Source organism: Takifugu rubripes, unplaced genomic scaffold, assembly GCF_901000725.2.
Source record: "Takifugu rubripes unplaced genomic scaffold, fTakRub1.2, whole genome shotgun sequence".
Taxonomy (NCBI): Eukaryota; Metazoa; Chordata; class Actinopteri; order Tetraodontiformes; family Tetraodontidae; genus Takifugu; species Takifugu rubripes.
The window spans coordinates 438380-465000 of NW_021821637.1; the positions used below are offsets into that span (position 1 = coordinate 438380).

Consider the following 26621-nt stretch of genomic DNA (forward strand, 5'->3'; position numbering starts at 1 on the left):
ACTTGGAAGAATATAATGACTCTGGATAAACGCCCTCGATTCTTGACACCTATTTTGTGAGCCGAAAGCATCCGGACATGTGGAACTGCATCAATACACAGTAAGATCAGTTACCTGATCACCATAGCAACGCAGCAGTTTGATTCAAGTATCAGCATGATGCAGTTTACAACACATGCTCCTTTATTCTTTTATATGTTAAACTTCAAGAGAACAAACAACCTCCTAAATAAATCTGGTGACCAGTGAATTTAGCTCTGGTTTCTGACCAGTCATCGCTATCAGCTGACGTCATTAACGAGCCCGTCACTTCCGTCAAGCTACACTGAATATGCAGATGTACCGGAAGTCCAGGTGGTGTAAAGCTTCAACATAAACGTTGTTCTCTCGCTCTCTCTCTCTCTCTCTCTCACACACACACACACACGAACACACACACACACACACACACGCTCTATTTATTCAATAGTTTGGGTATTTAGTGTCATGTTCTTGAACTTTCTTGAATTTTGTTGTTTGTGTCTCGTGGTGTCGGACCGTGTGACGACATTAAAACAAAGCGCTCCGAGGTGTATTTTGGGGCATTATTTTGAAAAGCGAACCCCTCCCGGAAGTGCACCGAGCACCTCGTTTGGAGCTCGTCAAGCGTGATGCAGATCAGCTGTGAGCTTCACGCGCTGTCAACGTGCCGCGGCGGCCGCTCGGATCCTTGACGCTCATTGGACCAGTTCAGCCACCGCCGGAACTTGTGGAAGCGGTCGCATGGTTCTGTAGGAGCTCCTGTCGCCACTGGACATCGGGACAAGCGTCATGGCCTCTGCCACCTCCACACCCGCCGCAACGAGCGCGCGCTCCAGCCGCTCCGCCAGCCGCCGCAGCGCGGCCGCCGGCCTGCACGTGTCCAGCATGAGCCCCACCTGCCAGAGCCGCAGCCAGGAGAAGGATGACCTGCGGCACCTCAACGACCGCCTGGCCAACTACATCCAGCGGGTGCAGGAGCTGGAGAGCGAGCGCTCGTGCATGCTGCTGCAGCTGGAGGAGAAGGACGAGTCGAAGAGCCGCGAGATGGGCAACGTGCGGCGGCTGTATGAGGAGGAGCTGGCCGACGTCCGCAGGTCTCTGGATGAGGTGGCCGGGGAGAAGGCCCGGCTGCAGATCGACTGCGGGAACCTCTGCGACGACAATAAGAAGCTTCAAGTCAGGTAGCGTCGTCCTCCAGAACTCTTAGTTTCCACGTACATTTGTCTCGCTGAAGCATCTTGTTTCAAGATGTAGTGAAACTTGAAGAAAGTCTTGAACCTCTGAACACCAAAAGTCATGGAAGGAAGAGACCTGCTCAGTAGCAGGTCCGTGCTGGGGAGCCAGCCAGCAGCCCAACTGGGACGGGCCTCATCTAAGGGGGACCTGATGGTCTGAGCTGCCCCCCGGGTCCTTTAAAACGTCCCCCGGACAGACATTGGGGTTTGGGTTTGCCTGAGAACGTGTTTAGTGGTGCTGCTATTAAAAACGCTGCTGTTCTTCAGGTGCCGCAAGAAGGAGGGTGACCTGACCAACGCGCTGGCCCAGTGGAGGAACATTGAGTCGGCTCTCATCTCCAAGGATGCAGAGTACAGCAAACTTCTGTCTGAGAACAGGAACCTCAGCGGCGCCTTCTCGGATCTCCAAAACCAGCTGGAAAACGTACGTATGAGCACAAACGGCAGCCGTGGAGCTCACAAGGATGTGACTTCTGTAACGGAGACCTGTGTGTGTGTGCAGATGGAGGGTGTTCTGTCCGATTCAAAGAAGCAGCTAACCTCTGAGATCCTGAGGAGGGTGGAGATGGAGAACCAAGTGCAAACGCTTAAAGAGCAGCTGGAACTGCAGAGGAACATCAGTGAGCAGGTCCCAGATGCCAGCCATCGGTGTCACTGGGGACCTTTCTGAAAAACGGCCTTAAATCTTTTGACGTGTGTTGTGTGTAGGAGCTCTTGGAGGTCAGGAGCCGCCACGAGAGCCGCCTGGTGGAGGTGGACTCTGGCCGTCAGCGGGAGTTTGAGAGCAAACTGGCAGAAGCGATGCAGCAGCTGCGGCAGGACCACGAGCGTCAGCTGCTGGAGTACAAAGAGGAGATGCACAAGACCTTCAGTTCAAGGGTGACAACACTGACGATGCCTTCAGGAGCGTGCATGAGATGGTGATAGCTGACTAGCTAGCTTATTCAAGCATTATTGATGCTATGGGTCTGTAGGTAAGCCCTGAAGTGGGGGCATGGAGAGGGTTCAAGGCACTTCCCAAAGATCATTAAATCACAAAGACCTTTGTTCTTGAGATGATTCCAGGCTTTGGCCAAAGGCCGAGTGGTCCAGCTGGTGAAGAGTCCTACTGGGGGGGGAGGGGGGGTTCTGCTGCTCAGCTTTGCTGCTTCAGTGACCGTCACCTTCTCACCGCAGCTGCAAACTGCTGAACAGGCTGCGTCGGAGAAAAGCGACGCGGCGTCGGCCACCAGAGAGGAGCTGGAGACCATCCGGCTGAGGGTGGAGAGCCTCAGCGCGCAGCTGCACAAGCAGCAGAAAGATGTGAGGACACTTGGTGTTGACCCGGGTGGGGAAAGGGCAGCAGACGCTTCACCATGAACCCGTCTAACCCAGACGTTTGACCCGCCAGAAAATGGTGCTGGAGGCTCACTGCCAGGATCTGCAGAGGACCTTGGACAGGGATCGAGACGTGTGGCAGCAGAAGCTTCATCAGAAGGACGAGGAGCTGCTGAACATGAGGAGTCAGATGCTCAGCCAGTTGGAGGACTACGAGAGCCTGCTGGATGTCAAGCTGGCTCTGGACATGGAGATCAATGCTTACAGGAAGATGCTGGAGGTGGAGGAGCAGAGGTGGGACGGTGATCTCCTCGGCCTTCCCGTGTCCCCCTCCCCTCCTTAATCACTTGTTCCTTTTCCCCTAGATTACATTTGTCTCCGAGTCCGTCTCAGCCGAGCAGCGTCGCGCGGACCCACGAGCACGGATGCAAAGTCCGAGGGAAGAAGAGGAAGCGTGAGGGTGTCTCGGGAGGTTCTCCTGCCTGTAAACTGTCCAGCCGCTCCTCCCAGAAAGGCTGTGTGAGCGTAGCAGAGGTGGACGTGGACGGGAAATACGTCCGACTCAAAAACCACTCGGACACGGTGAGGGCAGGTGACCCGGAGGAGGTTTCAGCCAGTGTTGACACCAGGGTGACGCTGCTTCTCTCTCAGGAACAGCCACTCGGAGGCTGGGTGGTACGCAGGGTCTACCCCCTCTCTGGGGACATCTCCTTCCACATTCCCTCCTCCTGCATCCTGGAAGCTGGTCGGACCCTCACAGTGGGTAGAACACACACACACACACACACACACACACAATGATTGCTGGTGACCTCACATCTTTTCTTCACACACGAACGTTTTTTTTTTCCCAAGAGTTTCTAGTTTTGACTGATTTTAACTGGTCGTGCTTCTGTTGGCTAAACTAGCGGAGGAGCAGGCGAAGAGCCCGAACCTTCTGGGCTCGCGTGTCTCTCCCTTAAATAAAAAGGTGTCGATTGTGCCTCAGATCTGGGCGGCGGCTGCAGAGGCGGAAGCTGATCCAGGGGACCTGGTCCTGCAGAGCCACAGAAGCTGGGGCCCCATCACTGATGTCAGAGTCAGCCTTCTGAACCCCAACCGAGAGGTGACGGTCCCTCACAATCGTCTCGCACGTTAAAGTCTGCCCCGCTGACGGTGTGACCGCCTCACCAGGAAGTGGCCGAGCGCAGAGTGAGCCTGCAGAGCCGAGCAGACGAGGACGCCGAGCTGGACTTTGATGAAGACGTGCTTGCAGGCGCTCCCCTCCAGCACTTCCAGAGGAAGGTAAACAAAGCTGCTTCTGAAGGAGGAGCCTCCACACAGATGATGAGTTCCTTCAGACTCCAATGTTGCTGAGCATTTCTCTGGTTCTGGAAGGGAGCAGGAGACTTTAGGGTCTCCAGTAGAGTCTGAGTATCCTCAGCACAACAGGAAGTCTTCAGCCAGTCTACGGCGTTGTGTTTCCATGACGACAGACTGTGAACGTCGGGCCGTTAAACGCCACCTGAACCAAAGATGATGAATGTCGGCGGCTCCTCAGACTTGAATGATGAAGTTTGATGTCTTCTGTTTTTCATGCCGACTTTGAAGCCCCAGAAAAAGAAGAAGTGCTGTTCTGTCTGCTGAGGGCAGAACGCCACCTGAGCAGTAGGTTCTGCTGGCGTGCGTGAGCTGCTGTTTGTGCTCGGCCCCATCTCTTGCTAACGTGCACGAGCACCACGTGCTGCTCGAGCACCACGTGCTGCTCCTCCACCACCCATCGTGTGCTGAGCTTCGCTGGAGTTTGTTCCTGCCTCCGGTGCTGCTGATGGAGACATTAACCCTCCGTTGTCCCTCTTTCAGGACCTGTCCAAGGAGGGGAGCTGTGCCGTCATGTGAGGAGTCCTCCTCTTCATCCCTGAGAGCCTGGAGCAGATGGGATGGACCTGAAGCCTTGGAGCCGCTCAGGATCCCCACGTTTCCCGTAGAGTTGCTTTATTTGCACGAGGCGTTGCCTTGATGTTTGAACACGAGGCCGACTGTTGACCTTCTTTGAACTGTTTCTTTTAAATGTGTGTGCGGGTGAGTGTAAAATAAAGTTTAATAGATCTCGACGCCTGTTTCATCTTTCTGTTGTGTTGAATCTTCGAGCGACTCATGAAACCAAGTTAAAACGTTGTCATCACAATTAGGGTTATAGAATAGTTGCTCAGGGGCTCGTTTACACACAACTTCAAGACTAACTTCTCAAAGCACATTTAAACTTGGAAAAGGCCGAAAATTCGCCTGTTATGTTTTCATTCAGCTTTTTTCCGCCATTATTTTGTTACAGGTCATCTGATGACGGGAGCAGGTGACGTCATGTGTCTAAATCAGGCGTTCCAGTCTGAACATGATCAGGACGGTGGAGTTTAGCCCTTTAACCACTGGGGGGCGCTGTTGCACCACTGTCGACTCGGTCTGTGTTTGTGGACAGGCTCCTACGGGAGCGCGCACGGGGCCAAGACCTGCTCCCGGCCCCTGGAGGGCAGCGTCTGTCGCGGACCGAATCAGAGCCTAAAACCTACAGCTGGATTTGATCTGCTGACAGCGAGAAGAATCCAGTAAAAGTTAGATGTTGGCTGCTAATGTTCCCATAAACCAACACTGGAAATGTTAAACGTGTAGTCCAAAGCCTGGTCCCTGCAGCGGTGGACTGAGGACGGGTGGACCGTCCTTTTCTCTGGACCCTCTTTGAAATGTGCTCCTGCCATTAAAGGAAGAGTCTGTTAGCGTGGAGGAGACTAATCTGTGGAGAGGCCGCTATCAGCAGGCACTAAAGGAGCAGACGGAGGCCCGGGGTTTTAAATGGGTCCAAAAGACAAGAGAGAAGTGAGCGCAGGGAGTGTCTCTGTCAAGTGGACGTCCTTATCTGTGAAAGACGGGGGCTGCCTCCATGACTCCAGGGCCAGACAGCCAGGCTGGGCAGGAGTTACAAGAGGACACGAAGAGCAGCAGGTCCAGCCAGAAACAAGAGGCTCACAAAGGAGGTCCTCCACCATGGAGCAGAACCAGGACACGTGAGTGTCCCGATGGGAGGACGGTTTCAGCTGTGACAGCGAAGGACGTGAAGGAGACGGCCAGAAGCGACAGGACGCCATGACTGAATGGACGCTGCTCAAACGCCTCCTGGACGCCGTCCACCAGCACTCCACCATGATTGGCCGTCTGTGGCTGACCGTTATGGTCATCTTCAGGCTGCTGGTTGTCGCCGTGGCGACCGAGGACGTGTACGCCGACGAGCAGGAGATGTTTGTGTGCAACACCTTGCAGCCGGGATGCTCCACCGTCTGCTACGACGCCTTCGCTCCCATCTCGCAGCCACGCTTCTGGGTGTTCCACATCATCAGCGTCTCCACGCCATCGCTCTGCTTCATCGTCTACACGTGGCACAACCTGTCCAAGTCCCCCCACGCCGCTCTGGGGCGGCGCCGCGGCGTTAAGGAGGGAGGGCAGGTGGGCGGCGGACAGGAGGGGGGTCCTCCCAGCTGCAGCTCGGACAGCTGCTCCGTCCTCTCCCATCAGCACCTGGGCCACAGCCTGGCGGACATCTTAGAGGGCGGAGGCCTGGTGACCTCCCGTCACGTCCCAGCAGGAAGTTCTGAGGGCCTGGCGGTCTCTGGAGGAGTCCTGTCCAAATGTTACATCTTTCACGTGTGTTTACGAGCAGCCCTGGAGGTGGGCTTTGTCCTGGCCCAGTGGAAGCTGTTCGGTTTGCAGGTTCCGGTCCGCTTCGTGTGCAGCTCCTCGCCCTGCAACCAGCCCGTGGACTGCTACGTCTCCAGGCCCACAGAGAAGACCATATTCCTGATTTTCATGTTTTGTGTTGGTCTTTTCTGCATCTTCCTCAATCTGCTGGAACTCAATCACCTGGGCTGGAAGAAGATCCGGCAGGCGGTGCAGCTGAAGGAGGAGCCGTCCTGGCCAGGCTGCACAGGTGGACGACAGGGCTATGAAGCCCTTCCTCCAGTCAGTCCTTCACCCAAGTCCTCCTTAGGCCTGAAGGACATCAGCTCCACCCCTCTGCCCACCCTGGATGTGGTGATGGCTCACCGCCCCGAGTGGAGCTGCGTGCTGAACTGTGGCAAGAAGAGAGAGTTCCAGAAGGTCCAGGAGATCCGCTTAGAGGTGTCCAAGAGAGCCGACCCCCACAGAGGTCAGAGGCCACCTGTGAAGAACGCGGAGACCAGAGGCTCCAAGCAGAGCTGCACCGAAGTCTGGATTTAAGGGATGTCCTGAAGGACGGAGATGGCTTTGATTTTAGCATTAAACAGTTTTAAGAATGACTCCAGTGGCCCGTTTTTACTCGTTAAATAACCAGCTAATTTCATGAGAACGCCTCTACTTTTAATCCAGATAATACTGAGTAAATACTGGTAATGAAAACCAATCAACAGCTTCTGTTTCTAGTGGGACTCTTCTGGGTCAGAACGAGGACCATCTCCCTCCGGTCCAGTCCCACTTGAGACTTTACTCAGGTGCTTTTAGAATAACGAGCTCCTCAATCTGCTAATCTGGACTAAATCTCTTCATTCGGTTTGTTTCTCATAACCTCTGGTCAACCACAACTGCTGCCTTAAAGATCTTCAGGGAAACGGATGAAACGGCGAAACTCTGTCTCGTTAGGTTACAGTCTGATATTAATGGTTATTAATGGTTCTCGATGAATGGTGATTAATGAATGGTGATTAATGAATGGTGATTAATGAATGGTTATTAATGAATGGTTATTAATCTTCACAGTCGCACCTGTCAAGACGTTTGTGGGCTGTTGTAGCTTCCCAAGAGAAAACTGCTGATCTGACACAAGTGCTGAAGGTTGTGTCCCTAAAACTAACCCATCCAACCCAAACTAACCTTAACCTAATCATAACTTACTAACCCTAACCCGTCTAAACATAACCCCAACTGACTCAACCTAACCAATCTAACCCTAACCCCAACTAACCCTAATAAATCTTACTCTAACCAACCTTAGCTCTTCTAATCCTAACCATTTAACCCTACCCTAACCTTAACTAACCTTAACTAACCCTAACTCATCTATCCCTAACCCTAACGAACCTAACTAATCCAACCCTAACTCATCTAATCCTAACCCTTTAACCCTGACCTACCCTTACCTTAACTAACCCTAACTAACCCTAACTCATCCAACCCTAACTCTAACTCTAACCCTAACCAAGCTAACCAACCCTAACTCATCTAATCCTAACCCTTTAACCCTAACCTTAACTAACCCTAACTAACCCTAACTAACCTTCCCTGCAGTCTCGGCAGGAATCCTCATGTATTCCACATTTCCTCCTCTCCTCCTGTGGAACTGATGAAGAGCTTCAGCAGGTCAAGGATCCTTCTCTCAGGTCACGTTTGAGGAGATTCGAGCCGTAAAAGACTGAAGAATGTGGACGAGATTCCAGCTGCTGGAACATCTAAACGTGCGCGAGAGCTCAGAGACACACAAACATCTGGAAAAACGCTTCTTTTTATCCCCAAACGAGACAAAAGTGCTTCAAACCCGTTTTTGGTTTGCGTCTGAATCTAAGAATAAAAGAATAGTGACGCATCCAAATGTTCTATAACTAAATAAAAATAAAATTATTGCATTTCTTCAAAGATAGAGTCGATGCCTTTTGTGTATTACTGAGAAACTAATATTGAACTAATGTCTAATTTAAAAACTACAACAAACTATTGTTGTTGTTTTTTTGACTTGAAGTGTCTCAATCATGTCAATCTGTCAAGACAAGCAGGTGTTCTTCAGAAGAACTTGTGAAGAACATCCCTCCATCCACCCAGTCGCGTGAGGCTGGAGTCCGTCCCAGCCCCTGGACAAGTCCCCAGCTCATGGCAGGGTCACTGGGACAACCAGGCCCTCCACCCAGCACCACATGAGGGACAGTTAATGGTCCAGAGGGACCAGAGGGACACGAGCAGCTGAAGCTCTGCTGACCATTATCAGTCCATCCATGGACCACAGAAATGAAGGGCCTTCACAGAGCAGAGACAATAAACCTAACCAATCAAGATGAAGACACGGATGTCCCTGCTGGACCAGAAGACGTCTCATGGCAAAAGGAAGACGACAGAAAGAGCTCAGATCCTGGTTTTAATGCTCCCCACTGGGGTGTGATGGTCTAGAGCCATTGTGCCCCCCGGACCGGTCACTAAACATGGTGACCATAACTAACTACCTAACTATGTCCTCTCATGGGTGGTGAGGACACGACTTTAGTTGAGAACATGCACAGTTGTCACGTCTCCTTTGTATTGAAGCTGCATCCTGTGGAGGACCAGAGGACCATGTGTCCAGCAGACAATGAGGTCTTTGTCCTAAAGGTTCTGCAGGGGGCCAATAAAGTTCTGTGTCCAAACATCCCTCACCAGAGCGCCCCCTACAGGAGCCACCCGTGTTGTGTATGACTGATATTAACCAAGCCATGATTCTGTGGAGGACAGAAGCTGTCCCCCTGCAGCATGGAATGTCCAAGCAGTTGGTCGTCCAGCACATGTTTGTCCCTGGACATGGCTGCTGGCATTCTGTCCACCCTGAAGATGGAGATGATTCACCTTCCATGATGGATGTCCTGAACCACCTCAATGTTCCTTTATTTACCAGCAGGTGTCAGTAGAGGCCCGTAAACGATGAGGCCGCTTTGTGCAGCTTCTGCTCCCAGATCGATGACGAGTCCAACAATCCTCGACGGGAACCGGAAAGAAATAATAGAAATGTTTGCCAATTTAATTTAGCTTAAAAGTAACTACATCTGACTACATTTATGTTTCATGTGTACTGAAAAAAATGAGTTAGAGGAGCAGAATACGAGTGTATGTTCTGCATTCTCCAGCTAATTTAGCATTGTTGACCACTGATCTCTCTGTAGGATGAGAACTGCTGCCATCTTCTCCATGAACCAGACCATGAACTGGTACCAACACGCTTCCCTGCTGCCTCCATTAAGCAACAACGAGTTAGCATCCAGCCAAAGCAGGCTGGTCCACGGACCCTTTGGATACATGACGATGAGTGTCGCAGCAGCTGAGGGGGATCCCAGGTCAGAACATCTGTCCCCCAGGAGCCACTTCAATTCCACAGTGAAGCAGAATAAAAAGAGCGCAAAGACAAACCTTAATGAGGATATAACAGTGTGTAAAGTCCAAGCAGAGTAGATTATTTACACAATGTGCTTCAACAATATGCTAAGAAGCCCCTTAGCTTCGCTATAATGAGCGACTATCAGGGCCTGAAGTGCTGGTTTACGTTAGTTAAGCAGCTACTAGTTGTTCCTAGAACCTTGTCTGGTCCTAAATGTGTCTGTTGTTGACATTAGTGTTGGATTGTGGCTCCACTAAAGCTGAGAGTGTTTGAGGAGGCACCAGGAGCAGCTGGGTTGAGACCCCTGAAGATGCTGGGTCCAGAGAGTCCCCCCTTCCTGACAGGACCGTCTCTGGGACGTCCCTGAAGAGCTGATCGGACATCGACGTCCATCCACTCACTGTTGGCCTCCAGCCAACCTACAAGCAGCTTCCTGTCCAGTTCCTCTCTTCTTATGAAGACCATCTGTTAGCTTAGCAACAATTAAGCTATCAGGCAGAGCTGTGATATACTCTCTGAGTAATGAGGGGCTTATTGAGAGGGGGATATATATGTGTGTGTGTGTGTTTCTAGTTTGTAATAACATAAAATGAAATGAGACATTTCACTGATGTGTGTGATTGGTCACGTTTCGATGAGAAGAACAAGGCTGCCCAGTCGATGGTGCAGCGCCCTAAAAAAGCTCTAACGAGCGTTCCCAGAGCAGCGGGTCACCCAGTGTGTTAGGTGTGTGTTTGTTATTTAACAGCACCGTTTCACACGACTCAGCCATAAATACGGTGTTTTAATGTCGTAGTTGAAAGCAGCTTTGTAAAAATAACCCGAACAGCTCCCGTTGCTGATAAGGCCGTGTGGAGGAAGCCGATGCTCCGCCTCTACAGATCATCTGGGTTCGGGTGAGTAGCGGAGCCTACGTGCAGCACCCGGTCCAAAATAGCCCGCCGTGCCCTCTCTGAGTGCTACTAGATTCTCGCAGCGTGCCGGTGAGGAAGGACGGAGGCCACTTCGGCGTTGAGGAGCAGAGTGGAAGGAGAAACGGCTCCGCAGCCTCACACGTGTGGTGGGTGGAGCTGTGGAGTTACGCAAGGCTCCAAACACGCTTCCGAACACGGCAGCACTTGGACTCGTTCCTCAGCAGGTCGTCAGTCCGTTTATCTCTGCAGTAATTAGGACCGACTCCCCCTGAGCATCGCAGCACCTCCACCTGGAGGAGCCTTCAGCCTGGAGGAGCTCACCTCCACCTGGAGGAGCCTTCAGCCTGGAGGAGCTCACCTACACCTGGAGGAGCCTTCAGCCTGGAGGAGTTCACCTCCACCTGGAGGAGCCTTCAGCCTGGAGGAGCTCACCTCCACCTGGAGGAGCTCACCTCCACCTGGAGGAGCTCACCTCCACCTGGAGGAGCCTTCAGCCTGGACTGGGTTGTTAGTTCAGCTCTTAAATCAAAACCTTTCTTGTTAAGAAGCTTCATGCTAGCATTCCTTATGCTGTCCAGTGAATCGTCAACTGGTTTAGCATCGTGGTTTAGCATCGTGGTTTAGCATCGTGGTTTAGCAACGCTTGTTGTTACTAAACATCAATAATAACACTTGTAATTCGTAAACATAAGCAATAAGACTTGTTACTATTAAACATCAATAATAATGCTTATTATTAAACATCAATAAAAACACGTGTAATTACTAATTACTACTTACTTTTGTTAATTTATTACATTTAATTAATTTTAAATTAATTTTATTTACATCAATAATAACACTCCTTATATTTGAACATGAAAAAAAAACGCTTGTTGTTAAACATTTATAATACCAACACTTTTTATTAGCAAAAAACAATAACAGTTGTTATTAGAAAACATCAACAGTAAGACTTGTTATTATTAAATATCAATAATAATGACAATTATTAAACATCTATAATAACACTTGTTATTAAACATCAACAATAACACAATAATAACCACCACAAATAACACTTATTATTAAACACCAACAATAACAATTATTGTTAAACATAAAAAACACCTATTATTAAATATCAACAATAACACAGTATTAAAGACAAAAATTAACACTTTATCATTAAACATCAACAAAAACCTTTTTTTATTAAATGTCAATAATGTTATTAAACATCAATAATGACACTTAATATTATTAAATTATTATTATTAAAAATTAACAATAACATTTATTATTAAAGATCTATGATCACACTTATTAGTAAACAAAAAAAACCCACTTGTTATAATTAAAAACCCAAAAGAGCACTTATTAAACATCAGTAATGGGTAAACAGTAAACATCAGTAATGGGTAAACAGTAAACATCACTATGAGCCTGGGTGGATGGTGTTGTGACGAGGTTCTCCTGGACCCCGCAGCAGGCCGGAGTCGTGTTCATCAAAGCTTTTATTTAAAGGTCAGATCAAAAGTCCTCCTGGGCTGCAGGAGAAGCCCTGGACCAGCCTTCCAGGGTGCCCAGAGAGCTCCAGGGCAGAGCCAAGACCAGAGTCCAGTCCTGCACGTTCTTCCCTCCAGCAGGGCACCGTGGAGACCTGGAACAGTTCTAACAACACAAGGAAACAGGAGTCAGCTTTACCAAGGAAGCACAATAACAGGAGGCTGATGGAGAGACTGGCAGGTGGGTTGATGGGTGGATGGATGATGGATGGATGATGGATGGATGGATGGAAGATGGATGGATGGATGGATGGATAAATGGATGAATGGATGGATGGATGGATGGATGATGGATGGATGGATGGATGATGGGTGGAAGATGGATGGATGGATGGATGATGGATGGATGGATGGATGATGGGTGGAAGATGGATGGATGGATGGATGATGGGTGGATGGATGATGGATGGATGATGGATGGATGGATGGATGGATGGTGGATGGATGGATGGATGATGGATGGGTGGGTGGATGGATGGATGGATGGATGGTGGATGGATGATGGATGGGTGGGTGGATGGATGGATGGATGGATGGTGGATGGATGATGGATGGATGGATGGATGGACGGATGATGGATGGATGGATGGATGATGGATGGATGGATGGTGGATGGATGGATGGATGATGGGTGGATGGATGGATGATGGATGGATGATGGATGGATGGATAATAGATGGATGGATGGATGGATGGATGGGTGGGTGGGTGGATGGGTGGATGGATGGATGGATGGATGTAGGGATTATGGATGGATGGATGGATGGATGGATGGATGGATGGATGGATGGATGGGTGGATGGATGATGGGTGGATGGGTGGATGGATGGATGGGTGGATGGATGGATGTAGGGATTATGGATGGATGGATGGATGGATGGGTGGATGGATGGATGGATGGATGGATGTAGGGATTATGGATGGATGGATGTAGGGATTATGGATGGATGGATGGATGGATGATGGATGGATGGGTGGTTGGATGGATGGATGGATGGATGTAGGGATTATGGATGGATGGATGGATGATGGATGGATGGGTGGTTGGATGGATGGATGGATGGATGGATGGATGGATGGATGGATGGATGTAGGGATTATGGATGGATGGATGGATGGATGATGGATGGATGACACACTTCCAAAAGAAAGGGAGATTTTTAAATGCGACTTTATTATCGTTTATTTCCTTTCATCTTTAATCGGATCAATACTGCAACATTAGATCAAAGGAAACATGAAGACATCAACACGCTTGTTTTCACCTTTTACTGAATAAAAACATTTAAATACACAAAGAAATAAGTTACACTGAGAATTGGAAGCAAACCCAGAGAGGAAAACTCATCATCCGTCTTTGATGTTTGTCATGAGAAAGAAACGCAACATGAGTGACGTTGAGTGGCGTCACACTTCCTGTCAGGTGACCTCATTCACACATATACGTACATATGTGTGATATCCAGTCCTAGTATATATACAGTCTGATGGTCAGTGTTGGACTCTTTCACAGTAGATGCATCAGTCCACCAGCTTCCTGTTGTTTGTCCAGTCAGTCAGGAAAATTCCACCATATTCCAGGACTCTCCGACCCCCGGTCAGACAAAAATAGACTCTCCATCGTCTTGTTTCGGTCAGATTTGAATTGTGTGCATAATAAATGAGAGGACAGTGGGCGGGGCATATTCCTTTACACGACATGAAGGGGTTGCTATGGAAACCTGTCAACAGCCAGAAATCTTTGGTCAACATTAGCAACAAGCAAACACTAAAGACAGATTACACTGAACAGGAACAGCACCATGAGCAGACAGGCTAACAGGCTAACAGGCTAACAGGCTAACTGGCCCCGGTTCTTTTGGTGAACACGTTATGCACGATTCCACAGGAGAAGCGAATATCAAAACACGCCGTCACATGACCGCCAACGCACGTCAAAACGCCTTTTTTGGCAAGGTCGACGTATGAAATCAGTTCTGAACGATCGATGTTGGAGAGCTGATGTTCTTAACAAAGGTTGCAAAAGTTGTTTTTTTTTTCTCTTTAAAAACATTTTTAAGCCAAATTAGTGATGTTCCGTAAAAAACGCACCATGTTCCCTCCGAGAGTTGTGAATCCGGGATCCAAATACGCTGACACCAAAGGCAAAACCCACAAAAATAGTTTCTTTTTTTCATCACGTATTTAAAGTTTGAATTATAAAAGGGCAGATTTTTCCTTAAATGAAAAAGGATAATGACACAAAAGGACAAATGTCTTAAACTCTTTAGGAAAGGAAACGAGGAAAGGCTGAAATGGTGTCCTTGATTAATCCCCCACTGGAGTCTGTGAAGCTTGTGGTGAACAGGTGTGAAAGGGTGATTGTGCTGCTCAGTATCTCTAATTGTGTAGCCATGGGTGAATGGGAGCGGTGACACGTCACAGGCACCCACGGGTGACGTTGGAGGGGTGAGGAGGGGACGTTGTGACTGGTGAACTCACAGGAAACCGACGGTTGTGCTGACAGAGTTAATGACTGTAGTACCAACATCACACGTTCCTGGAGGGACCACATTACGGGCGTTTAAAAGTGCTAATTGGTGAGCCTTTCTAGGTGCCGGAGATAACTACAAGAACAACGTTTTTGTGCAGTTGTTCAGGGAAAAGAGTTCTACTCCTGTTCCACTGCAGTGCCTGAGGTCACGGCGAGGTTTCGGTGAAGGTTTAGGTTCTGGCTGTGGCGGTTTCTACTCCGCACAGAGGAGAAGGACGTGTCACAGCCTGGGACTTTACACTTGTGGAGCAGCCGGAGGTGGACGGTCTTATAATGGGCCCTGAAGGTGCCCTTGTTGCTGTAGACCTTCTGGCAGACGTGGCAGGTTATTGGAGAGCCACCTCCGCCACCCTGAATCCGATCTTGCCCTCCCCCACCGCAGTCCAAGGTCCTCTCACCTCTCAGGGCCAAATCCTCGACCCCAAGTCTCCCCACGCTCATCCCATCACAGCTTCCTTCACTGTCAGGAACAGGGAGCACGGCCTCCTCGGGCTCCTCCAACTCCTCCGCCCCCTCGCTGCATCCTCCGTCCGAATCCCAGGAAGAGCCACATGGAGGCACGGAGGAAGAAGTGCTGAGGTCAAGGACAGCCCCGTCCACCCCTCCCTGTCCATCATCACCTTCCCCCATCTGTACAATAGACAGTGCGTCGGGACTGTAGGGGGCAGTAGATAGCTTGTTCATAGGGAAGACCAAGCCCATGCGGTTATGCCCTTTGAAGATGACAGAGGTCTGGTTCATTGAGTCTTGACCGGAGAGACCTCGACCCTGGAGGTCTGGGCCATAGTCCAGGAGAGCAGAGTCTTTGTCTGGACATTTGGATGAAGACAAATAGAAGGTGTTGCCTAGGCTGAATGAGTCTTTGGTGAGCAGCTTGTGGTGCAGGTTCAGATTTGCACTATGTCTGTAAACAACGAAAGCACAACATTGGTTAGAAGCTCAGGTGCATCACTGTTTGGTCTAAAGCCACAGAACGATCCTCATCTATCACCTCTTTTATAACTGCTAACATTCGTGTGATCGGCGTGAGACGGATGGAGCTCCACAGTGATAACTGAATGGAGCTACGCACCAACGTCATCACCGAGCTGAACATGTTTCGACTGCGGTAGGACAGGATAGGGTGGCTTCTCACCTGTCTCGGCTCCTGCGGGAAGGAAACGCAGCATTGCAGCCCTCCACTGTGCACGTGTGCATGTCCTTCAGGTGAACATTCTGGTAGTGTAGCTTCACGCCGCATGGGTTCTTAAATGCCTTTTTGCAGATCTCACAGTGGTGTTGCAGGTCACTGTTGGGGTCCAAATGAGACAAATCCGGGTCTCCGTAGTCCTCTAAACAGCTGTCAGCTCCATCCTTGTCATTGTCCATGAATGAGGGGACGTCCCCATTAATGGACCCACCGTCGTCCACGCTGATCTCAGACTTCCTGTCAGCCGCCTGCACTAGTATGGCTTGCTCCCTGTCTTCCTTCTCCTCGGGTTTGTTGGGCTCCTTGAGCGAGAGGCTTTCACAGTGATTCTCCCTGACTCTGTTTTCGGTGGAGTGGGGCAAACAGGTGATTACCCCTTTTTCACCCTTTTCGCCATCTTGTTCCCTATGGGCCAGTTCTACCCTTGTCGGTGTTTCCAATAGATTCTTAATACTTTGCCTTTCCTTCTCACAACCAGCGTGACCTGCTACCGCCTCCTTCTGCTCCCAGGCTCTGACGGAACACACCGACTCCAGTTCTCTATCTTTGTGCTGTATCAAAGCCTCGTCCTCAGAGTCGCTGTCTTTATCCATCTGTTCATCTCTTTCTATCTTTATTGGCATGCTTGACTTCCGAGACTTCTTCTTTGGTACAGGGTCCATCAGGTAGGGTTTTTGGGCTGTGATGGGTTTGATGGGCACGGATGAAGATAACACAGGAAGGGAAGGAAGCGTTCCCGGTGTGTTTGCCAGCTCTGCTGGGGTGACCAAGCTACGGTAGAAGGGTAGGACCGGCTGCACTGTTTTCAGATTTGGGAAGAGAATGCCACCGTGCCCAATGCTGGGGAAGGAGCTGCTGTGGAGTTTGGGGCTGGCGTCCACGTGGCTCAGCATAGAGCCATGCGCTGACCTATGGCTTTCTGCTGAACAGACAGGTGTGGGGGTTCCATAGTTGGACCGTTTCTCTCCCTGAGAGCTCTCATCAGCAGACAAGCTGCCTTGGATGTCTTTATCCCTGTTGTTCCGGTTCATGGGCATGTGTAACCGGGGATTCGGGTTGGCGCTGTGCCGATTGCGACTGCGTAAGGAGCTAAAGACCATGTTACAGCCCTCAATGGTACATTTGTGTTTAATCTTGAGGTGTACTGCATTGTAATGGATCTTCAGTGTGCCTTTGTCATAAAATGTTTTCTCACAGGCATTACAGATCACACGGCCCTTTCTTAAAGAACTCACGCCCCCTCCCGAGACCACTCCACCGGTACTCCCGCTCCTCTCCAGAGAGCGCAGCTTTTCCTCAGGGGACATTTGTGCTACTTCAGAACTCATCAGGGGTGTACATGGTGTGGAGGGTCCGTCTGAATAGTTGTCACTGGCTGATAAGTCCTCGGCCTCAATCTTTGTGTTGGTGGACAGCGAATCCATTGGTTTGTCACTAGTTCTGTCTAAATCGGCAGAAAATATAATGGAGTGGGACCCCAGTAGACTGCTCTCTGTTGGGTGTGACAGAGAAATGGGATGGTCCTTCCCTAGGTCATCTTGTCCATGAGTGTCTTGCCTCTGACTCTGTGGCTCAAACGATCTAAGGCATGGCTGATGGTTGTGGTTCTGCTGCTGCATCCCTGTTGGTGTGCCCATAAAGGGTGGCGGGAAAGAGCCCAACATTTGAAATGGCAGCATGAAAGCCATGCTATTGATGAAGTTCTCAAAGTGGTGCATGCTATTGCTGCCTAGCTTATCAACTTTGGGTGTAGAAAGGTTTGTAGTGGTCCGAGGGGTGTTCCGCTCAATGAATGTGCGTATATCTGAGTTGGTGCGAGTGCTTGGAACCAGGACTGCCTGGCCTTCCTTGTCCTGTAGAGCCATCAGCTCTACTATGGACTTGGTCTCCCCAAAGCGTAGGAACTGCTGGAGTGTGGCGATCTCCTCCTCAAATGTCATGATGGCCCATCTGTCCAGGACCTTCCCAGCAACATCCTGATGAGAGGAACACAGTATAGAGTGAGGGGCGCACGGCAAGGACAGAAAAAGAGAGTCTTCAGTCGCAGCATTAAAACCAGGGTGTCCATCTCCCGCGTGTCTCCACGGGGGACGACGTCAGTAGGCTCAGCTAATCAAATAGCATCTGTGCACGTAAGCGTGTGCACGTGCCTTTGGCTGCTTTCTGCATCATCACTTATGTTTTCTGATCCCACGTAGCTCCTCGAAAAGGCTGCTGCCCGAGAGACAGCCTGTGGCTTTTGGATCGCGCTCCTATAACGTGCGTTTCAACGCAGAAACACCGTCTGATCCAAATGGGACGCTCGTTACTGCTAAAGGTGCACGTTTTATGTACAGTAGAAACTCTTCTGTCTCGACATGAAGCACAGAAGGTTTCCTTTGATTGGCGTTGCTGAAGCGTGTGAAGATCTGCTCATTAATATTCATCGAGAGTGTGAGGAGACACAACCTGTAAAGGACGTTAATAAAGGAAACGGAAATTGGTTGAAAGAAGATATACACACATATATATATATATATACTGTATGTGCATATAGACAGAGAAGAAGAGTAGTAGTATCTGATATTGATCAAGTGGATCCTCCCTTCAGCGCTGCGGTAATCACATGTGAGTTTGGGTGCTTTGAAAGCGAGCAGCATCTTGGTGCCATAGCATGGTTAATATTTCATCACACAGCATTCGTTGGGTGCCTGTCAAGGATTCCGACTCGATGTTCGACATTAAATGAGTTAACATGAATTAAATGTGGTGGATCTTGAATACTTGATGACGTACTAATCGAAGTAAGAGTCACTGCTGAGCCTGAGGCCTGGGCCTGGGCCATCTTGGCTCAGGCTTTAGAAGAAATCCGAAGCAAAAAGACAATATTTAAACATCACAGCCAGCACAGTTTGGAGACGGCTCATGGCTGGTGGTTCAAGGAGGCAGCAGCAGCAGGATGCAGGTCACCAGGTCCCAGTTCTTCCCCAGTCTGGTTTCTCATCTTTCTGGGAATCTTTTAGCAGTGTGTGCAGTCCGCACGCTCTGAGGACACGGTACTTAGCAATTCGTGCTATATTTCTCATTTTGAAAATAGCCTTGTTTGTTTATTTATTTGTTTATTTCTGCCTTTCTTTCTTTATTTGATAGATACTTTCAGGAGAGCTGTGTTTATAACAATGCTGGGAGGGAACAGGGTGGAAATTATTTTATTACACTGATAAACACTTTGCAGAACATATTGCATGGCTGCATATTTGCTAACGTTTCAGCGAGGACGATGTAGCGAAGGCGCGCTCACCTGCAGCACGTATCCTCGGATGTAGTCCTGCAGCGTCCAGTCAAGTGCGTTCAAGATCTGAATGACTTCTTCCTGTTTGAGAACGGAGAAGAGTCGGTCCAGGAGGATCTTAAGGCGGATGGGAATGGCCTGGGTCCCGTACAGCATCAGGCTGCAGATGTCAAACACCACGCTGGAGTGGACGATCTCCACCTGGCTGCTCTGGTACAGGTGGGGCACCTTCAGCTTGCTCAGGGCTGCCAGAGGGGCAAATAAAAATAACCACCGACGTCAAATGATTGCTGGGTAAACATGATGCAGGTAAGAACATTTACAGGCGAATGAGACTGTCTTTCATCCAAATCAAAATTTAGCCCAATTCTTTCAACCAAAGCTGAACCAAATTTCAAAGAGAATTAAAGCAAAACTAAAATTACGTTAGAAATCATAAAAGTTAGAGAAATGTTTAACAGATATTTCAGGATAAACATTTTAGAGCACATCCAACAGTTCCTCATGTCCTGTCATCATTGATAAGAATATTCGGATTATTCGTATCATAACTCTGAGTGTGTGTGTGTGTGTGTGTGTGTGTGTGTGTGTGTGTGATGCTGGTTATGAGTTTAATGTTCTGTGAATACATGATCAATTAATGGGCCGTTTCCCACTGAAACGCTGTGAGATAAAGCCTCTAAATGAGCAGAGCTATTTCACTGATTTGAAGGTGTCGGCCCCTCCGGCCCCGTCGCCCCCGCCGCCCCCGCCGGCCCCGTCGGCCCCGCCGGCCCCGCCGGCCCCGTCGGCCCCGCCGGCCCCGCCGGCCCCGCACGGCTGCAGCCGCCCAGGCCAGATGTGCAGGTCGGGGGTCTCACCGTGCGCCACCCAGCCATGTTTGCAGCTCTCACACTGTCGCCTCCTCAGCTTCGCGGGCTTGAAGCTGTCGCAGTTGCAGCTCACCAAGGTGCAGCAGATAGCCTGGTCATACAGATAAGAAGAGAGCAGGCTAACAACAGGCTGGATTAATATTAACCTGATTAAACAATACTACCGGTCACCAGTGGATGACTTGGTTGGTTTGTGATTGTGTATAAGTGAAAGGGGAGATGAAGGAAACAGGAAGGAGGCGAGCGTACAGATCAAACACGGCTCAGCTGCAGCCTGAGATTCAACTGTACAGGCAAGAATTAACAATCTCTCAGCTATAAACTGATCCGATATGTTAAAGTCTCTGATGGAAACTTAGTGATGATTCACATTTTTAGCTATTTTTGATATTGCTGAAATCTTGAAATCCCAAAAAGTGATTTAGCAAAATTTATGAGCCGCGTTAAACTGGAAACTCTCACAAATCACTCATTTTAATTTGTAATTTTTATTAGTAATTTTTGGATTTAAACACACATAAAACTGTGGAAGGCAAAAGTCAAGAATATAAAAAATAAATTAGGGTAAAAAGGTAAAAGCAGTCCTGAACAGACGGGTGGGCAGTTACTTAGAATACTGTTTATAACTTTGTCTCTTTTATTATTAAATCCTCCTCGTGGATTTATCCTCATTATTTAGTCACTAATCACTACTGGACAGTGAAGATCCTCCTGAGATTAATAGTTAAACACTAGTTAAGACAGACATGTGATGTTATTACACTTCAGATACACTTAATGTCAAAAAGGGAAATCAGAAATCAAATATCTGATATCTGATCAACCCTCATTTTTTGCCTTCTGCCACATCTGGCTTGTAAAATCTCACCAACCTTATGGTGGCAGCATAGAGCCAACACATGATGTGCTATCTCCCTCTGTGTGTGTGTGTGTGTGTGTGTGCGCGCGTGTGTGTGTGTGTGTGTTGGGGGTGTTAATGAGAATATGTTGGGACCAGGCCTGAAAGATCACTGCTTGAGGAATTGCTGAAGGGTGTGTAAGGGGTGTAAAACTATGATGGCAGCCAAAATTACACACACACACACACACACACACACACACACACACACACACACACACGATTCTTCCTTTATCACTGTGAATTGTGTGTTGGCGGGGGGACAACAAAATGAGTTCCTCTGCTGAACTAAGAGGTTCAAACGGGCTCAAAGATCACTGACGTAAAGAGAATAGAAGGAAAAACATCCCAGCCTAGAAAAATGCCTTGAACTGGCTCTTTAGCTGGAACAGCCATTTTTAACAGTGACATTTATTCAGTGAAATTGCTGATTGAGTAGCACGGGTGTAAAAAGATTATGGGATGTCAAGGCTGCTGCAATGTTATTATTATATTTAGCCAATGAGGTTGTCAGTAATTGTGTTGAGACACAAACGTTGCTGTCCTGTCATTGACCCACTAATAGAACCCCCCTGTGTGAGGTTATATTTTACATTATTGAGAGCAATATGGTTGTATAAATGGTTTATTAACAGGTAATAAACATGGAGAGGTGAAAACTGACAGATCAAATGGAAATGAAGAGGAAGAGGACTGCTGCGTGCAGAAAGTACAGCTATAAAAGCCGTAAATCTGCACTTTTAAATTAAAAACAGGGCGTCAATTGGCCTAAATGAGAAGGGTCAGATCTCACAATCAGAGCAAAAGACTCCAAGAGTGACGGCGACTGTTACAACATCAGCAGAGTCACAATAAAGAGGATTCCCGCCACATCAATTAATCACTTAATGAGCCATTAAAACACACACACACACACACACACACACACACACACACACACACACACACTGAGCGTGTTCAGTTGTACCACTATGACCTAGTGAAGCAGCCTAGCGACCAGGAGGCTACCTGGGACAGACGGCCAGACCGGGGGACCACAGCAGGACCACTGGTCAACGCTGGTGCTGTGTTAAAGGTGCACCGCTGGTACGACAACCACGCTCCCACAACAAATAAAAAGCCTGAACTGTCAGAGGAGGACGCGCGCGTCAGGGTTCAGCACCATTTGTCTCCGTTAAACCACTAAACTTTAAAAAATTCTAGTGACGAGGGGCTGGTGATGAATTCAAGGATCGAGCTCATCTGGGTGTAAACGAAGCACGATTGAAACAATGTAAAATTAACTTCACTTCCCTTTTAAGGACTTTTGATTTCAAATTACTTCATTGTGCTGGTGAAAACAATTCTGTCTGGATTTTACCTATTTAAACAGGCCTTTTGTACTAAATCTACACGTTTGGCATAAACAAACACACACACACACACACACTCGTGAAATAAAGATTAAAATGAGAAGGTTCCTTCACTTGCTGTCAGAAGTTTCCACCAGCACCTCAACCTGCGTCAACTTTCTCCAGAATCCAGACGACTGCAGAGGAGCCGGGTCCCAGCAGCCAGCAACTGGACCTTTCTCATCTCTTCTTCACGATCAATATCCACAAAATTTAATTTGCCAAACATCTCGGTGTGTGTGAGCGAGAGCGGGCGGGCGGGCGGGCGGGCGGGCGAGAGAGAGAAATGTGCTCTTACCTCAGCCATTGTCATTAGTCAGATGGTTCTGTGGAGCCAGCCATTCCACCACAGGTCCGTCAAACAACTGCTTCCAACTCTGCCTTCCACTCAAGTACTAATGCAAAAGAGTCATCACACCCAGCAGCCTCTGCTCCAACACTGGTGACACACATGTACTTTACACACACTCACACACTCACACACACACTCACTCACACACACTCCGCCACAACCACGGCACAAAAAAGCCAAGAACTCACTCTTTCTACCCTCCTTTCTCTCTCACACGTGCTTCCTCCGCTTTCTCTGCTCTAATGTTGCCGTGGACTCTAAACTACTCAAGATGTTCAGTGTGTGTGTGTGTGTGTGTGTGTGTGTGTGTGTGTGTTGAAACTGGGCACAGGGGACTGGAATGAGATCCTCCCACTCTGCATTCTCACCTCAGGAGTTGGTCTCTCTCTCTCTCCCTCTCCCTGCATGTCTCTCTCTCTGTCTGTCTGTCTGTCTGTCTGTCTGTCTGTCTGTCTGTCTGTCTGTCTGTCTGCCTGCCTGCCTGCCTGCCTGCCTGTCTGTCTGTCTGTCTGCCTGCCTGCCTGCCTGCCTGTCTCTCTGCCTGCCTGCCTGCCTGCCTGTCTGCCTGTCTGCCTGCCTGCCTGCCTGCCTGCCTGCCTGCCTGCCTGCCTGCCTGCCTGCCTGCCTGTCTGCCTGCCTGCCTGTCTGCCTGCCTGCCTGCCTGCCTGCCTGCCTGCCTGCCTGCCTGTCTGCCTGCCTGCCTGCCTGCCTGCCTGCCTGCCTGCCTGCCTGCCTGCCTGCCTGTCTGTCTGTCTGTCTGTCTGTCTGTCTGTCTGCCTGCCTGCCTGCCTGCCTGCCTGCCTGCCTGCCTGCCTGCCTGCCTGCCTGTCTGCCTGCCTGTCTGTCTGTCTGTATGTCTGTCTGTCTGTCTGTCTGTCTGTCTGTCTGCCTGCCTGCCTGCCTGCCTGCCTGCCTGCCTGTCTGCCTGTCTGCCTGCCTGCCTGCCTGTCTGTCTCTCCTGCACACACATGTGTAGGTCTCCCCCATCAGAGGTGCAGGGCAGTCCCCTCACAGCTGGCTGGAAGAGGGCATGACACTCATCTTTCACAGAGATTTGATCAAAAGGAATCACAAAGGCTGGAGGCTCTCCTGATGCAGTCGGGGGTGGGGGGGGGCTCTCCTGATGCAGTCGGGGGTGGGGGGCTCTCCTGCGCCTCCTCCCCCCGTTCCTCCCCCCGTTCCTCCCCCCGCTCCTGAGTAATACCTTAAATCAGCGCTGCCCCTCTGCTGGTGTGTGTCTACATCCACTAACACACTTCCGTGAGCAGCCTCGCTAACAAGTTTTACCTTGTGCTGCGAGGAATGTGTCAATGTCTGAGGAGACGGAGAAGAAAAGGCCTGAGGATGGTTATCAGCTGGTTATTCAGGTAGTTATCAGCTGGTTATCAGGTAGTTATCGGCTGGTTATTCAGGTGGTTATCAGCTGGTTATTCAGGTAGTTATCGGCTGGTTATTCAGGTAGTTATCGGCTGGTTGTTCAGGTGGTTATCGGCTGGTTGTTCAGGTAGTTATCGGCTAGTTATTGAGGTAGTTATCGGCTGGTTATTCAGGTAGTTATCGGCTGGTTGTTCAGGTGGTTATCGGCTGGTTATTCAGGTGGTTATCAGCTGGTTGTTCAGGTGGTTATCAGCTGGTTATTCAGGTAGTTATCGGCTAGTTATTCAGGTAGTTATCAGCTGGTTATTTAGTTAGTTATGAGCTGGTTATTCAGGTAGTTATTGGCTGGTTATTCAGGTAGTCATCAGCTGGTTATTCAGGTAGTTATCGGCTAGTTATTGAGGTAGTTATCGGCTGGTCATTCAGGTAGTCATCAGCTGGTTATTCAGGTAGTTATTGGCTGGTTATTCAGGTAGTTATCGGCTAGTTATTGAGGTAGTTATCGGCTGGTCATTCAGGTAGTTATCGGCTGGTTATTCAGGTAGTTATCGGCTAGTTATTGAGGTAGTTATCGGCTGGTCATTCAGGTAGTTATCGGCTGGTTATTCAGGTAGTTATCAGCTTAACTTATCAGCTTGTTTGTTGCCTATTGTTTGATTATCAGCTAGATATCACTTCATTATCAGCTAATTGTCATCTAGTTATTACGTTTTCAGTTAGTCATTAGGTAGCTATCAGTTGGTTTATCTAGTTGTCAGCTGGTCATCAGCTTGCTACCTTAAATTCCTAAAACAGTAAATGTTGAAGAATATCAGTGAATAAAATTTTTTTTGACTGATTTAGTGTGTATTAAGTAATTTCTAATGTGAAGAAAATTAATGTGAAGAAATAAAACCCATTTTAGAAAACTTGTTGGGATATTTATTCTCAATGTTTCATCATTTTCCTCCCCCTCCCTAAACCACCATCTTACTGTGGTGAAGGGGTTTGTGCTCCCAAATGATCCTGGGAACAGGTCGCAGGTGTTGGGCCTGATCAAGGGTGGTTCATCTACCATCATGATGACAAACATAACAGCAATGATGGCGTTACTGGGAATGCACTCTGGAGCCAGGCCTGGGTTCAGGACTCGCAGACCGCCACTGGCTGGCCGGGTTTCTGCCCACAGGACCCAGCCTGCCTCAGCTCTAAATGGCAATGTGGGTCTGCCTTCCAGTAGGCACACCACCCGCAGGAAGATCCAGAAGGTGCCGGTGCAATGTGGTTTGGGTGGCAGTCGTGTGGGTGGTGGGGGGCCTCGACAGCCCAATCTTCAGATCAAAACTCTGGAATGAGCCTGAGGTTGTGCAGGAGGTTGAGTGGTACCGTCAAGAGATAAGCAGGCCCAACTCTAGCGTGGGTTCTGGAACCCAGCTCCTTGAGAGGGGCTGGACCCTCCACTACTCTTGGGTGCCCAGGATGAGCGGAGGTGGGCTGGTGTAGGCTTAGTTATAATTCCCCAGCTTAGCCACCATGTGTTGGAGTTTACTCCAGTGAACGAAAGGGTAATTTCCCTCGGCTTAAGATAGGGGACAGGCCCCCTGCTGTTATCTGTGCAGATTCTCAATCATCCAGGTCATAGTTATCCAAAATAAGATCTCTGCGTCGACTGGACTTGTTTAGGTTTTCTTGAAGACATTTTGGTTTCTTCACTTCAGACCTGAAGAAACCTTTTGGAGAGAACGCGAAACATCTTCAAGTCATGTTGTCAAGTTTCTTGGGGTCTTGTTCGCAAGTGAGAGATTGACGTCCGGATCGCAGCAGCAGTTATGCGCTCGGTGTACTGGACCATTATGGAAAAGAAAGAGCTTAGTTGAAAGGTGAAGCTCTCAATTTACTGGTCATGCTCCTACCCTTACCCGTGGTCATAAACTGTGATAGTGACCCCAAGGAAAAGATCACGCTACCAGTGGCCACGATGTGTTTCCTCCACAGGGTGGATGGGTGCTCCCACCCAGAGAAGCTCAGTCACTCGAGAGAAGCTCGGAGTAGAGCTACTGCTCCTTCACGTCGGGAGGAATCAGCTAAGGTGGCTCAGGCATCTGTTTTGGACGCCCTTGGGATGCGTCCTCAGGGAGGTCTTCCAGGCATATCTGACCAGGAGGAGGTCCTAAGGTGGACCCAGAGATTATGTCCCTCGGCTGGCCTGGGAGTCCCTTTGAGGAATCCTTGAAGAACTGGAGGAAGTGTCTCGGTTGACAGAAGTCTGGGCATCACAGTTTGGACCACTACTTATGTGACCCGGTCCAAGATAAGCAGAAGAAGCCGAGGTGAGGATGATTATCATCACCAACAATAAAAATAAAAATAACAATGGAAACAGCAGCAAAAAGAGCTTCAGTTCTACTCAGATTTTTATATGATGGGATCACAATGATGGTTGGATGGATACAACATGAGGTATGTGCCAGTGCTCGCTCCATCCATCCATCCATCCATCCATCCATCCATCCATCCATCCATCCATCCATCCATCCATCCATCCATCCATCCATCCATCCATCCATCCATCCACCCATCCACCCATCCATCCATCCACCCATCCACCCAC

The 26621-nt window shown here is 49.2% G+C and overlaps 3 protein-coding genes across 4 annotated transcripts; 2 read left to right on the forward strand and 1 right to left on the reverse strand.

Annotated features, from left to right (window-relative positions):
• The first annotated feature begins 651 nt into the window (after nt 1-651).
• On the forward strand, nt 652-4666 carry LOC101064143 (lamin-L(III)-like). 2 transcript variants are annotated; one of them, XM_029832272.1, is made up of 12 exons: nt 652-1202; nt 1524-1680; nt 1759-1884; nt 1965-2135; nt 2433-2558; nt 2647-2867; nt 2939-3155; nt 3225-3332; nt 3562-3678; nt 3747-3857; nt 4164-4220; nt 4416-4666. In XM_029832272.1, the coding sequence occupies exons 1-11, from the start codon at nt 811-813 to the stop codon at nt 4197-4199; spliced, it is 1782 nt and encodes a 593-aa protein (XP_029688132.1). In that variant the 5' UTR covers nt 652-810; the 3' UTR covers nt 4200-4220; nt 4416-4666. The 2 variants fall into 2 exon arrangements, with proteins under 2 accessions (XP_029688132.1, XP_003976315.2); XM_003976266.3 differs by lacking the exon at nt 4164-4220.
• Nucleotides 4667-5322: 656 nt separating this feature from the next.
• Nucleotides 5323-6836, forward strand: LOC115248484 (gap junction delta-2 protein-like). Its single transcript, XM_029832265.1, has one exon. The coding sequence runs from the start codon at nt 5691-5693 to the stop codon at nt 6816-6818; it is 1128 nt and encodes a 375-aa protein (XP_029688125.1). The 5' UTR covers nt 5323-5690; the 3' UTR covers nt 6819-6836.
• Nucleotides 6837-14482: 7646 nt separating this feature from the next.
• Nucleotides 14483-22953, reverse strand: LOC115248487 (zinc finger protein basonuclin-1-like). Its single transcript, XM_029832273.1, has 5 exons — nt 22601-22953; nt 20002-20104; nt 19151-19386; nt 15817-17846; nt 14483-15585 (listed from the first exon to the last, which is right to left on the reverse strand). Exons 1-5 carry the CDS (start codon nt 22613-22615, stop codon nt 14799-14801), a joined length of 3171 nt encoding a protein of 1056 aa, XP_029688133.1. The 5' UTR covers nt 22616-22953; the 3' UTR covers nt 14483-14798.
• Between the last annotated feature and the right edge of the window lie 3668 nt (nt 22954-26621).

Bases quoted from the DNA above. Each gene is read 5' to 3' on its own strand.
- LOC101064143 (XM_029832272.1), top strand. From the start codon at position 811: ATGGCCTCTGCCACCTCCACACCCGCCGCAACGAGCGCGCGCTCCAGC. The intron at 1,203-1,523 runs GTAGCGTCGTCC...GCTGTTCTTCAG, and splicing joins AATAAGAAGCTTCAAGTCAG to GTGCCGCAAGAAGGAGGGTG. The intron at 3,333-3,561 runs GTGGGTAGAACA...ATTGTGCCTCAG, and splicing joins AAGCTGGTCGGACCCTCACA to ATCTGGGCGGCGGCTGCAGA.
- LOC115248484 (XM_029832265.1), top strand. From the start codon at position 5,691: ATGACTGAATGGACGCTGCTCAAACGCCTCCTGGACGCCGTCCACCAG.
- LOC115248487 (XM_029832273.1), bottom strand. The intron at 19,387-20,001 runs GTGAGACCCCCG...CCCCTCTGGCAG, and splicing joins ACATGGCTGGGTGGCGCACG to CCCTGAGCAAGCTGAAGGTG. The intron at 17,847-19,150 runs GTGAGCGCGCCT...TCCTCTCATCAG, and splicing joins TCCGAGGATACGTGCTGCAG to GATGTTGCTGGGAAGGTCCT.